This window comes from Idiotropiscis lumnitzeri, chromosome 2 (genome assembly GCF_059441095.1).
Source record: "Idiotropiscis lumnitzeri isolate Australia: NSW breed Sydney's pygmy pipehorse chromosome 2, RoL_Ilum_1.0, whole genome shotgun sequence".
NCBI lineage: Eukaryota > Metazoa > Chordata > Actinopteri > Syngnathiformes > Syngnathidae > Idiotropiscis > Idiotropiscis lumnitzeri.
This window is the reverse complement of record NC_142392.1, coordinates 4,336,556-4,349,543: the sequence shown is the minus strand read 5'-3', so window position 1 is coordinate 4,349,543 and position 12,988 is coordinate 4,336,556. Positions and strand designations below refer to the sequence as shown.

Genomic DNA, 12,988 nt, shown 5'->3' with positions numbered 1-12,988 from the left:
CATTAGACTAATTATCTCATTGTTGGATTTTTTTTTTGTATTTTTTGAGCTGTTCATTATTCTAATGGATGACAGAAAAATTATACAAAGCATTTATCGTCACATCTCATTAAGTCAATATCGATAAAAAAAAAAGGGGTGCTCTAAGTTATCATAGTTCAAGGTTAATTCTGAACATTTTTTATTTACGTTTTTTCATTTTACCAGGGCTGGTCATGAATGAGTTAATCGTGGAAATTTACAATGGAATCATGTGCAAATTAAAAAAAAAAAAAAAAAATTACCAAGCAAAACCTTTCAAACCAGACGTGCCCGTTTGTGGCTGACATCCGTCGAACTGAATCCGCTTTCGGGGCTCATTCGGACTTGTTGTTCGCCGTGGAAGCCTTGCAAACCATTGCTGCAAAAACATGTTTTATAATACGCGGATGAGTATTCACATGAGCTACAACAAAGCGCTGAGCTCGAGGTGTGTTGAGACCGGGTGTGAGCCTGGAGAGCACACATGTTTGGCGCAAGATAACAAGGGGGCCAAGGTAGGTTGCACCTCAGGCAGCCGAGAAATGGAAGTCCCGGGGGGAGTGGGAAGAAAGGTCTCCTTCAAGTTACAAGCGTACGTATTTATTTATACAAGTCAATTAATTTCACGACGACGCTCGATATCAAACTGTTGTGCACGACTTGGCCACAGGGGGCAGTATGAAATCAATCCGGATAGCACTGAAGAAGACTGTCAACGTGATTTTTTTTTTTTGTGCAAAGCAACATGATAAAAAGTTAGCAACTTAGCGACAACAGCTTTAGGGTGTTGTAAAATTAAACACGAGCAATGTGTGTGCGTGTGTGCATAAATCATCACCCCCCTCTCCTTCCCACTCGCACTTGAGTCCAAATCACAGGGCACGGTTGATGGAGCTAACAGGTGTATTGTGCTGTGATTGCTGCACCCGTTGATGGGTGCTGGGGGTCTGCTTTATAAAAAAAAGGAGCCCCCCCCACACACACGTGTGCGAGTGTTGGAGCATGGAGGCAATCAGCAGGAAGCAAATAAGCATTGCCTACACATCACGACAAACAATAAAGGTCAGTGTCATTAGGGGAGGTGGAGGTTGGGCGCGCGCGCACACACACACGCACGCACACGCGTAGGCACATGTGATTATGAATGGTAAAAGGTCAACATCATTAGCGGATCACTGGTGGCGCGACATGCCTGTGATGCACATATCACACATGGAATTGGAATTGTGACAATTGTTTTTTTTTTTTAAGGGTGGAGGAGGAAGAAGTCACAAATGGGGAGAAATGGGATTGACAGCAGGCATTTTGTAAAATATGTGCGCTCAAAATGGAGGCTTTATTTTTGCATGTTGTTCAAGATTTGTATTCAGCTGTTTTTTTTCATTCTGGGATATTGTCCTTTAAGGACTTTGAATTTTCTGATTTATGTTCTGAAAATTAGTCGATAGATCCTCCCAAAAATGCCACAATGATATAGGGATTAGTGTCGTAAATTACTTTCAATTATTTTTTTAATCAGTGTTTTTTGTACATTATTTATAATATATGAAATTGTTTAATTTTTTCATTATTATATATTCCGACTGATTTCTTATCATTGATTAACAAGTATTGTTTTTTTAAAGAAAATTAAATGAATACAATAAATGTTAACAAAAACTGGCATGATTAAATGAAAGGTTATATTGCAATTATTAAACTGTAAAATTACACTTCAATGAAAAAATATATAATCTAAAAGAAATGTAAAGAAAAATGTATTCTAAAAGTAGAGTTGTCCATTTTAAAGTTAATAAAACCTGAGGTACAAGGAATGAGGAGTGGTATCGGGTCGGGTCTCACAATAGTATCGGATCATACCTCGGTATCGACAGATGCGCAAAAATCAAGCAAGTAAAAAATTCTTTTGGAACGTCTGCTATAAAGTGTCCTAAAAAAAATGACAAATATTTTTTCTACTATGTCAGAAGGCAACTATATTTTTAACAATTCATTTCAGTCATGTGATTGATTTGCTGTCCAATTAATAATCAATCACTTCCATGAAGGCAATGTACATGTTGGATGTTGAGATCCACACCGAATGCGGGTGGTGGTGCTGGTGGAGGGTGAGTTGTAGGTGCTTTACTTCGGACCAAGATAAATGGAGCCAATCTGACGAGCTCCCCGGCAGCGCCAGCGTCGTCCTCGCTCGCCTCCACTCTTCCTCTATTCTGCCTCTATCTAACTCTAATTAAATGAATCAATCAGAGTTGGACAGATAGCATCTCGGCGCTCGCGTGCTTGTGTGTTGGATTCACCATCTGATTCCCGCACACACATGTGAGGGGATGAAAAAAAAAATGGATTCAAGCTTATCAGGAGCGAATGGACACTCACCTCTATGGACATTATCTCTCGGTCCTTGAGGACCGACTATAGCCAGGACGTGTCAGGCTCATTATAATCTTACTATTACTCGATGATATACATTCACGATACACGCCAAGCCCCCTTTGGGGACCACTGTCGACTCGTGATAGGGAAATCATCTCCCGTATCGATATTACTTATTAACCCGCCGCTGAATAGGTATTGTTTATAGGCGCCCGTTCACCTTGACTCCCGTGGAACGATTGCGGCAAAGTCAGATAGAAGTGACGCAAAAGGGGTGCCCCGATGGATCACAATGCAACGTGATTTATGAAAAGCCGAAACGCAGCTGGAAGAATTATGCGCATGATGCAGTGGGGCGTGACAAAAAAATATGACCTACTCATGTACATAGATAAAGTAGCCGCGTTCCAAAGAATAGGGATGCGTTCCAAAGCCAACTGGCATAACTAATAATAATATAGCACATTTTAAACATATTTAAACAGAAATAACAATAGAAAATACTGTAATGTATAATTTTAGATATTAATACAAATAAGATCATTTCGTAAAAATGGGTGAAAAAAATTGGACAATTCTTGACGATTTCTCACTGTTGTAAAGTTAAAAAAATTCAAACTGGCTAAGTATTGTAAAAAGTAAAAAAAGTCAAATTTTTTGTCCTCTGTAATTCATTTTTCAATTTCTTCGTTGATGTGGGCGCTAAGAAAACATAAAAAAGTTATTTTAATCATAATAAAACATTTTGGTGTTAATCGGCCGATTAATCGGTGATCGGAATTTTTTTTTCAGAAATGCCATTCGCTAAAAAAAAAAAAAAAAAATCCATTAAGGTTGAGCCTCTCCAATTAATGTTAAAAGCAATCAAATAAACATGTGTGTTGCTTTTTTTTTTTTTTTTTGGGCGGCCAGAACAGATTAACAGCATTCTCATGAATTGAAATGGGGGAACACAGCATTAGAAGATCCTCCACCTAAAAACCTTCCTCCAGTAGCACCTCCAGCTCACATTAGCAGCTTAGCATGCTTCAACAGACGTAAGTGAGCAGATGCGGCCATAAAATGTGCTCCCCTATGGTTTCCCATATGCGGCTGCGGGCCGGCACCGTGTGCTTAATGTGCTGAAACTATATTGAGTTGTCTCTCTTCTTCTCATCAGCCCCTGTGGTTATGATGATGCCAACAGAGTGTGTGTGTGTGAGGTTCCATGACAACACCTGGCGCACTTATACATATGTGCAGGGGAGAAAAAAAAAAAAAAAAAGTCACACTCCGGTCCAGCACAAAGACACATCTGCTCCATGATTGGAAACTCTCGCAAGCATTTTATGGCGCAGTCACCATAATCTTTAATCATCCACTGCAGTCACGGAGGCGTCGAAGTGAGGACATTAAGCTCACAACTGACTTAAGTTTGTACTTCTCGGAAGAAAAAGTGCCCAGGCTACTACGCGGAAGAACTATCGTGAAGATAAACGACTCAAACGAGAAGCAGGGCGGTCGTTTGGTGCATTCAAGCTCGGTAAACGGGCTGCGGGATTAAACAAAATGCAAAAGTAGGCGGGAAGCAAATCAAGTATATATTTATAAAAAAAAAATAAAAAAAAGTTCTCGTAGGTAATACAATAGTTGCGTAATAAATTTCAGTACAAGACTACAGAAGTTTCAAAAGACTGAATTTAAGCAGCTTTGCCACCTAAACAGGCTGCGGCAGGACTCAAAATGCAAAACAAAAAGGTCATTAAATGAAGTCAAAACCAAGTTTGTCGTAGTCGTGGCAACAGTGACACCACTGCAGAAGGTGCAGTAGACTCAAGTCCCGCGACGCCTAAACGGGCTGCAGATAAATCAAAACATAACAGCGCAATGTGTATTACTACGCTCGGCAGGAGGCGCAACTAACTCAAGTTGAGCTACAGTGCCGCCTCAACGGGTTGCGGCAGGAATGAAAATCGATTCCACTGCAAGGCCTTGCATTAAAGGAACTTTTTTTTTTTTTGGTCTGCTTTAATCACTTTCCATTTTGATTCCTGCTGCAGCCCGACTAGGCGTTCAACTTCTGTTGCAATTTATTTCATGACACTGGATGCATGACTGCTTAAAGAGATGTTAGGAGTAGAATTTCCATGTAGAATCGTGATAAAATTAAAAAATTAATTTCCCTGACCACCCATTGAGAAATGGTGTTTGTTTGACGACAATGGAACCTAGCCACACACGCAGGTCGCAAAACGATGCCTGAAAAAAAAGGAGTGAAAAGACGCCGAATTCTGCTGGGCTCCTTTATTCAACCCAATTAAAAAAAAAAAATCCCAAACAAAGGGAGTGCTTTATTGCGCGCTCTCGCTATCAGCAGAAAGGCTCATTAGCCACAGCAGCATAATTAGCAAGATGCTGCACTCCTCTCGTTAAGGAGGGGCCCGAGCCGTAAACAAACCCTGCTGAACTCCGAACACCCGCTGCCTCGCGCTACCTCTGTAATGAACTGCCACTGACGTTTGCAGCATGGGAGATGAGCAGCCGCAGAAACCACACACACACACACACACACACACACGCAGATACTGTACACACCAAAGCTCCACGCAAACAATTTGACAGTGTCTTTCTTGACAAAACAAACACAATTAAAGGGTATGCACATGCAAAAACAGGCACTTTGAGCGAGCGTCTACAAATATTAAACGATTTCAATAATCAGTCCGTGCAACTAGGCCTGAACGGCATCCACAAAAACATTTCCAGTCAATCCCAACTCCAATTTGCTAACTTGTCATGAGCAAGTCATTTTTTTGCCGAGCGAGCTGAAATATTCGGTGCCCCGACCGAGCGAGCTCACCTGGAGAACGGGTCTCTGCACACCAAGAACCTTCATGGTGTCGGCGCTGGCGAGGATCTTCAAGGGGTCGGCTACCTTGCTCACCACCTCGATTTCTTTATTGATGTCTGTTCGCACCTGTGTGGTGAAGGATTAGATGAGTGGCGGGTTTTAGGGGAGTAGTCGGTTTCACGGCGTCACCGACCTGGTTGAGGAAAAGGTCGTTGATGTAGTAGGACAGGAATGTTTGGAGTTGGCACTGCTTGGCCTGGCCAGCGCCCATGTTCATCTCAATCTCCTGAATGAACCTGCACAGAAGAGTTGGGACAAACTCGATTTTATTTCTGGTTTTCCACTACTTTTTCCTTAACACCCAGCGGTGTTAGTTTGAGAACACAGTACATTCGGAATCATTCGGCAAAAAGTCTCCCAAGTGGTCCGGATGTGGCTCGGACAGGCACACGCGCACCTCGTTTGTCAGAATCGCCGGCCGCTGACCTCGTCCTGCGCGCGCCGCGAGGCCGACCACGCAAGAGCGAGCGCGCGGCACATAGAAATGCGCAAATAAATCAAACCTTGTGGCAAAAAAAAATAAAATTCTTGACCTACAAGACGTGCGGCTACGCATAACCCCGGTTGACGTGAGGAGACAACAAAGCGAGTGTTGTGTAAGGATGCAAAGATAAAACGCAAAATAGCAAAAAGCACTCTTGTTTGCAGTTCAAATAGAGCGGATGTTAAAAGTTGCATCATTAAAGTCGGTCTTAGGACTTGGTACTTGGCTGCCTCAACGGGCTGCTGGTGTCACGAGTACAAAGTGCGCTACAGGACCAAGTTTGATCCAAACCAAAAAAAATAACTTATCACAGTGGTCCCTGAAGACGCAAGTGACCTGACGAACTTTTTCAAAATAAAAGTCGGGACTAGCTTAATGCTAACGACATAGAAAGGCTTCAGAATCATTGGATATTTGAAGACAAACACCGGGGGTAAACATGAAAATGGATGATATAACTGTGCTCAAATGCATCGATTCTTTATCCTCTGCGAAGAACTGATACTGCTGTGGCTCCCGAAGGAACGGAGACATCTTCATGTATGTATGTTCCTCCTGCGCTGCCCTCTAGGGGGCGTTTGCACACACAGCAGAAGAAGCAGCACAATGTCCAGTGACCTGAAGCAAAAAAAAATCTCAATCGGGCATGACAGAATATTTTATCATCCTGTGATCCTTTCTAATGTTGTCATATTACACAACAAGTTTTGTTTGAAGCGAACAAAACAATTCCCGCGGATTAAACTGGCACCCTCACACACTACTCAGCATTTGCACCCAATTAGTCAGCAAGATTGGAGGCCTCGCGCGAGTGCAGTCTAAAGCCACTGTAAATCCTTCATTGATTCGACCGCAGCACAAAAGTGGGACAAATTCTTCGGTGGCCTCATTAAAGCTGTCAAACAATGCAGACCAGATAAACAGCACCGCTCTATAAATATGGAGAGAACTTAGACGCCCTGAGAGTCCGCCGCTTTTCAAGAGAAAATGCAATTTCTGCTGACAACTTCATCTGGAAAAAAATAAAGAAAACTAAAATCGAAAGTTGCCACTATTACGGGGGCGCGTCGTTGCCCCGAGATCCATCCTCGCCTGTCATTACTGTCATTGTTTCGATACCGGAGTGGAGATGATGGATCGTCCGCTTTGTGTGTGAGCACAGATGGATTTCTCCGCAGACAGAGGTGATAATATTTGAGTAATGCGACGGGGCCCCGGCGAGTCGTAAACGCGCCATCTGGTGACGGCGAGCGTCGACCCGCAAGGCGACGCCGGGAGGGTTGGACTGAGGTAACCGGGATAAACGGACGGCGGGAGCGAGGCAGAGATGACAGGCGAAAATCGGTCGGGATGGGATGCATCGGCTGGGTTGCTATGGAAACGGCAGCCGCATCGACGACTCAGCCCGGCGTGTGGAATCTTAATAACCTTAAATAATTCACTTAGCCGCCCTGGCGAGCTGAGACAAACACTGACATGCTGCGAAGGTTGTTGTACAGTGTGGGCGAGCAAAGGGAGGGGGTCGGCGATTTGATGTTCAATCGGCGATTTAATTAGATGAAAAAAATTTAAAAACCAAATAGTCGTCAAAATCATATTAAAAAAACTAACGACGGTGATTGTGTCATCTCCCTAAACTCGATTTCAAAGGTCTTAGTGATGCAATAAAAAAATAAATAAAAAAAATTTAAAAATCTAATAAAAATATGACTACAAACTAGAATAGATGGAAATTAACTTGCATGCTGACAGGCTTCCTTAAAAAAAACAAAAAAAAAGAACACGTAGACTTTAAATCTTGAGGCGACATAATGCCGCACGGCTCACGCGGACTGGGAAAAGTCTTTTTGAGAGAAAAAATAAGCACTTGAAAATATTCGGACATTCTGCCCGATACCAATACGAGTAGCCATGTTTTGAGTACACACCGATACCGAGTACCGATACCTCAGATGAGGATGCGTCATTCTGCAGCAGTATACTCCAAGCTACCTTATTAACTCATTCACTACCAGCCGAGTAAAAAAAAAAAAAATCTTTGACGTATTTAGCCGTCAATGGTAGTGAATGAGTTAAACAAGCTACCTTATTAACTCATTCACTACCAGCCGAGTAAAAAAAAAAAAATCTTTGACGTATTTAGCCGTCAATGGTAGTGAATGAGTTAAACAATTATCATTTTTGACTTGCACTTCCAAGCTTCTCCGAACAAGTCAGAAAAAAAACGGACTACATTTTGTTGGCACGAGACCCAAAGCCAGCTTCAAGCGTCAACATTCCTTCTTCTAGACATCCATATTTCGACCCAACATCTCCCTTCCCATGAAGAAACCGGTGTTTGCGCTTGACTACATGTAATTATCCATCATTAACAAACAGATGTCCGATTCTATACAAGGGAGCCGGATAATTGTCCGTGTCACGGCCCCGCGTGTGTGAGTAGGAATGCCGGCGCTCTTGAATGTTTTGTATTTTTTCACCGAAAGGGATTCGGGCTAATGAGTTAACCTGGCATTCAAATTGCCGGGAGATGTGATTGAAAAGCCTTAAAGATGTTAGATGGCCGCAAGGGCTGAATGATTTGAAACAATATTTGAATAGTGAATTTTTTCCACAATAGTGTAATTTAACATAACGATTATTTTATCATGTCTCATGCATTTTCATTTATTTTTTAACAAAATCAAAGACATACTCTTTTACCTCCTTCAATTGGAGTTTTTGAGTTACTAAAAACTGACTTGCGGTCTTTTAACCGTTCACTACAACAACTTGAATGTAAAAATAATAATATAATATATATAATATAAATTTATTCAAGTATAAAATGGTCAAATAAAATAATAATTTAAAAAAATTAAATAATTGAAAAATGTGATTTCTTACAATTAATTCGGAATTTTTTGCTATTAGTTAAAAAATAATTTACCGGCTTTACAGCACTTGAGAGAGAGAAAATGAGAGAGAAATTGAGAGAGCGAGAGAGAGGTTGAGAGGGAGAGAGAGAGAGAGAGAGGGAGGGAGAGAGGGAGAAAAAGAGAGAGAGTAATACAGAGAGCATTTTTTTTTTTTTGTCTTTGAATTCGATTAATTGTTTACCCCACGTCGCAACTCACAACCCCGCATCTGGAGAGCAAACCTCAGGTTCCAAACGACCCTCACCATCCGTCTCCATCCGCGGCAGAAATGTAACCGCGGCCAAAGAGAAATGGGATAGAATAGCGTATCGTTTCAAGACTCAGCACTTTTTTCATTTTTTTTTGTTATTGTGGGAAATCGGTTCCGTTCCGATTTCACCGTCAGCCATCAAGAACACTGGCATAAAAGATGAGACGCCGTCCCGTGACAAAACTGGCCATCCGGTGACACACCAAAGCGCTTATCTATGTGCTATGATTCTTTCCCGCGGCACTCGTCAGCCACTTCAGAAAGAACGGCGAAGTCATTAAAGGATGCTAATGGATGTGCGACACTTGCAGAGTTTTCACGCCGCACAGCCAACACCGACACTTAATCTTTTTTTTTTTTTTCCCTTTTTAATTGTTATCCAACTGCACTTTCAATATCGATTCCCTCGGATTAGCGCCTACTTTTATGGTGGTGTTGAATTAATGAGTTAGAGGTAGAGAGAGTTCCTCTAGAGATTCCAAGCAGGGAAATTGAAAAGTTTGACGAGTGCAAATTAATCTTAAATGCGTGATTTGGAATATACACATGCTTGGACGAGATGATGTGTTGAACAACCTGCGTAGATAAGCCATAACCGAGCTTATCCCTTCAGTCTGATTAAAATGTACATTTTTTTTTTCAATCCATTCTCCTGCAATGCTTGTGCAATCTTCACTTCGACCAGCAGATGGCAGTGTGGCAGCTTCCAGACTTCATTCCCATTTTCAAGCAAGGAATCAAAAGTGAGGCGCGATGCAGCGGATGATTGAACGCAGTCGTTGAGTCTAAAGTGAAGTGCATAAAAGTATGGCGATACAAGGAGAAGGCCTAATGAGAAAAATTTGTGGATTCCGCCAAGACCAAGATGGATGATGGGCAAATGTGGACAATCAAAGCCCACATGACAAATATCGGGTCAGTACTTTTGCGAGAGCGAAAGACTTAAGCGGCGATTCCGATCATCATTAGTCTCAAAATATTTATAGTAGGGGATTTAAAAAATTTTTTTTTTTTTTTTTTAAATTAAAGTTTTTTTTTAAAAATTAAAAAAAAATAAAAAAAAATAAAAATGCTACTATTTTAATTTTAAACAGCTTTTTGCAGCTAAGCATTTAAAAAAAAAATAAAACATTTAATTAAAAAAAATATTCGTAGTAGGTAGTCATCACTTTTCATGATGCCTTTAAAAAATAAATAAATAAATGGGAGAGATTTTTATTTCTCGCATCGGTTGCTTCAAAATGGCTGCCAGGTTAAACTTTGGATACTTCTGACCTGTTAATCTATTTTCTACGTACATTTAGCTAAATGACGTTTAGAAATATTAATAGGACAGTATTCAGTGTGATATCGGTCTCTGGTGTACCACAAGGTCCACAACTAGGTCCCCCGCTGTATATGTGTCAAACAAATGCATCTTCAAAGTGTGTTCGTGCGCCTATTTCCGTTTTTCCGTACAAGGAGGCTCGTCGCAGTGTGGCGCAGACCAATTAAAACGAGTGAGATTGATGAGCGCCCAAGAAGCAGCAAGCGGCGGCGGCGGCGGGAACGCTAGCGAGACAGCTGCTTCCTGCAGACAACAGGAAATGAGATGGCCTTGTTTAGCTGACGCCACCGGAACCTTAAAAGACAAATGGCCGCCATGGCGCCGCTCCTCCATCTTCTTAACGCTTGCCTCACATCTTTTTAACGCCCTCTCACGCTGCGGCTGAGACCATCTCGTCGTTAGTCTTTTTGCCAAGGCTGACGAGCAACCATTTTTTTTTTTTTTAAAACATGATTTTTTTTTTTTTAATTTAATTTTTTTTACCTGCATTAATAAGGTCATGTTTCCATGTTTTTTTGTACTTGTTAAGTTTGTGGAACAAAAACAAAAAAGAGCAAACTTACAACTTATATTGTATTTCTTTATTAATTTATAAATCAATTTATTAATTAATGAATAATTTATTTTTTTATTCCAATATAATTTGATCCACATTTAGTTGGATTTTGTTGACTTATTTTGTATTAATATTTTTTATTTTATTATATTATATTTGTATTAATGTTTTTTTTCTCCAATTTTATTATTTAATTAACTGCTCCTCAGCAGTAATTATTGACAATTTTTGTCATTGCGTTACGTAAACTGTTTGATATCAAAAGTCAAGAGGTATCGATATTCGGTATCAGACTCAAATTATGTGGTATCAAAAATCTGTATATTATGATACCACAATTTGTAGTTTGATTTGATTTGAAACCATTTCATTTATTTATTTTTTCCCATCAATGTTGATTCGACTTAGTGTTGTGCTCGAGATGCGCAAGAAATGCTCGGCGGAGCAATTAAGAGCTTTATCGGGCAAGCGATGGCTCTGGCCGCACGACACAAAAAGGGGAAGCGATGGGCCTCTAAATGATGGCTTTTATCCGCTTTGTGTAAGGCTTGTCAATAGAGACAGACAAGTGATGGCACCCTTCGTGCACTTACAGTTCTTGGAAGTCGGCGCTTTGATTGTATAGTGCTATGTGGTCAGAAAATGAAAAAATAAATACATAAATAAATAAATAAATAACTCCTGCATGCAGTAAAGCTGCAATATACAAAAGACGATAACCTAACACAACAAATGCAATTTACCTCCGTAAAAGGAGACTCAAGTGAGAAAGGCCCGGAAACAAACAAGAAGTGAAAGAGGGCGGTTTAAAATCTTTGGCCGCGACTGTATCTAATGTAAACGCCGTCTGCGAGGCGCTAACCGTCTGGCATAGTAGCTCCGATGGAAACCATCGCGATATCACACGCCATGTTATCACCTCGTCATTCGTGGCACAATGTCTTATCTCTCCATTTCCCACCCTTCATTCCATCACCGCTCGCTCTATTTTTAGCACCCCGTCGCCGTTTATCTCTCCAAATGCTCCCGATCTCGTCCTCGGGCCTCTTTATGTTAAATGGAGGCCTTTCCATCCCGCACGAGTAAATTGAAATAGTTCTCAGGGCTTCGGTGACGGCCTGATTGAATTTAAAAAGAAAAGTGCAATAAAGACAACTAGTGGTGAGAGGTGCGGAACACACCGAAGGGATCCCCCGAGCGATGGGGAAGTGCGCGCAGGTAAAAGAGACAAAGTGAGCCAAGGCGGGATTCTGGCGGCGCCTCAATCAGGGGTTGGGTGACGGCTCTCATTTTTGGCTCACAATGCAATTTCGGGAACTCTCCACACATCACCACAAATTGCCGATTGCATTCTTTAATATTCCGATGGCGATTTAATTAGCGATTTTAGGAATAGATTAAAATATTCCCTGCCAGCCCAGGTAAGATGAATATATTTTTGGACGTCTTTATCCGTCAATGGCAGCGAAGGAGTAAATGTACAAGATCAGATTTATTAGACATAAATGCATCGCACTAATAGCGAGCGAGTGCAAAATGGATGCCGCTTAACGACTTTTTTATTTTCATTTGCTGGAAGGGCAAATATGAATCAAGGGGTTAAATTATTCATCGATTCTCGGCCGCTTGTTGTCATGTTTTGCTCGCCGAGCGTCCACTTGAGAGAGATGACAACCTTGACCTTTTTCTTTGTAACGTTTCACTTGGGCTCTGATGTGACGCCTTTCATGTTCAAAGCCATATGGGGAATATCGCGGCCCGTCCGCCGGTCGGTGAAGTGTATCAGGGTGACCAAAGGTTAAGTCGGAAGAGATGCAGAAGCATTCAGAAACCGGAACATGATTTTTTTTTTTTTGTTTTTTTGTCAGAATTTTTCGATTTTTTGTTTGTCCTTTACGACTCAGCATGAGACTCGACATTGCTTTAGTGTTTTATTGTTTACTGTTTTAATTTGAGTGTCTGATTTTTACGTGCTCTATAAATAAAGTTGGTGATTTTTAACATCACTTTATTGAATGACTGGACCATAATATTTTACAAGTTTAAATGTAATTATTTAATTGCATTCTTCACTTTTTTAATTTCATAATGTATTTAATTACATTTTTATTATTCACGCTTTATTACTTTAAGTGAATTTTTATGATTACATTAACTTATTTTATG

At 40.9% G+C, this 12,988-nt stretch overlaps 1 protein-coding gene across 1 annotated transcript in view; it reads right to left on the bottom strand.

Annotated features, from left to right (window-relative positions):
• The window catches only part of exoc4 (exocyst complex component 4), a 59,977-nt gene that overhangs the window by 17,291 nt on the left and 29,698 nt on the right, over window positions 1-12,988 (bottom strand). The window contains exons 12-13 of the mRNA XM_088289062.1: window positions 5,421-5,523; window positions 5,237-5,353 (exon numbers count right to left, since the gene is read on the bottom strand). Coding sequence (XP_088145188.1) covers window positions 5,237-5,353; window positions 5,421-5,523 — 220 coding nt within the window. The remainder of the gene's footprint in view (window positions 1-5,236; window positions 5,354-5,420; window positions 5,524-12,988) is intronic.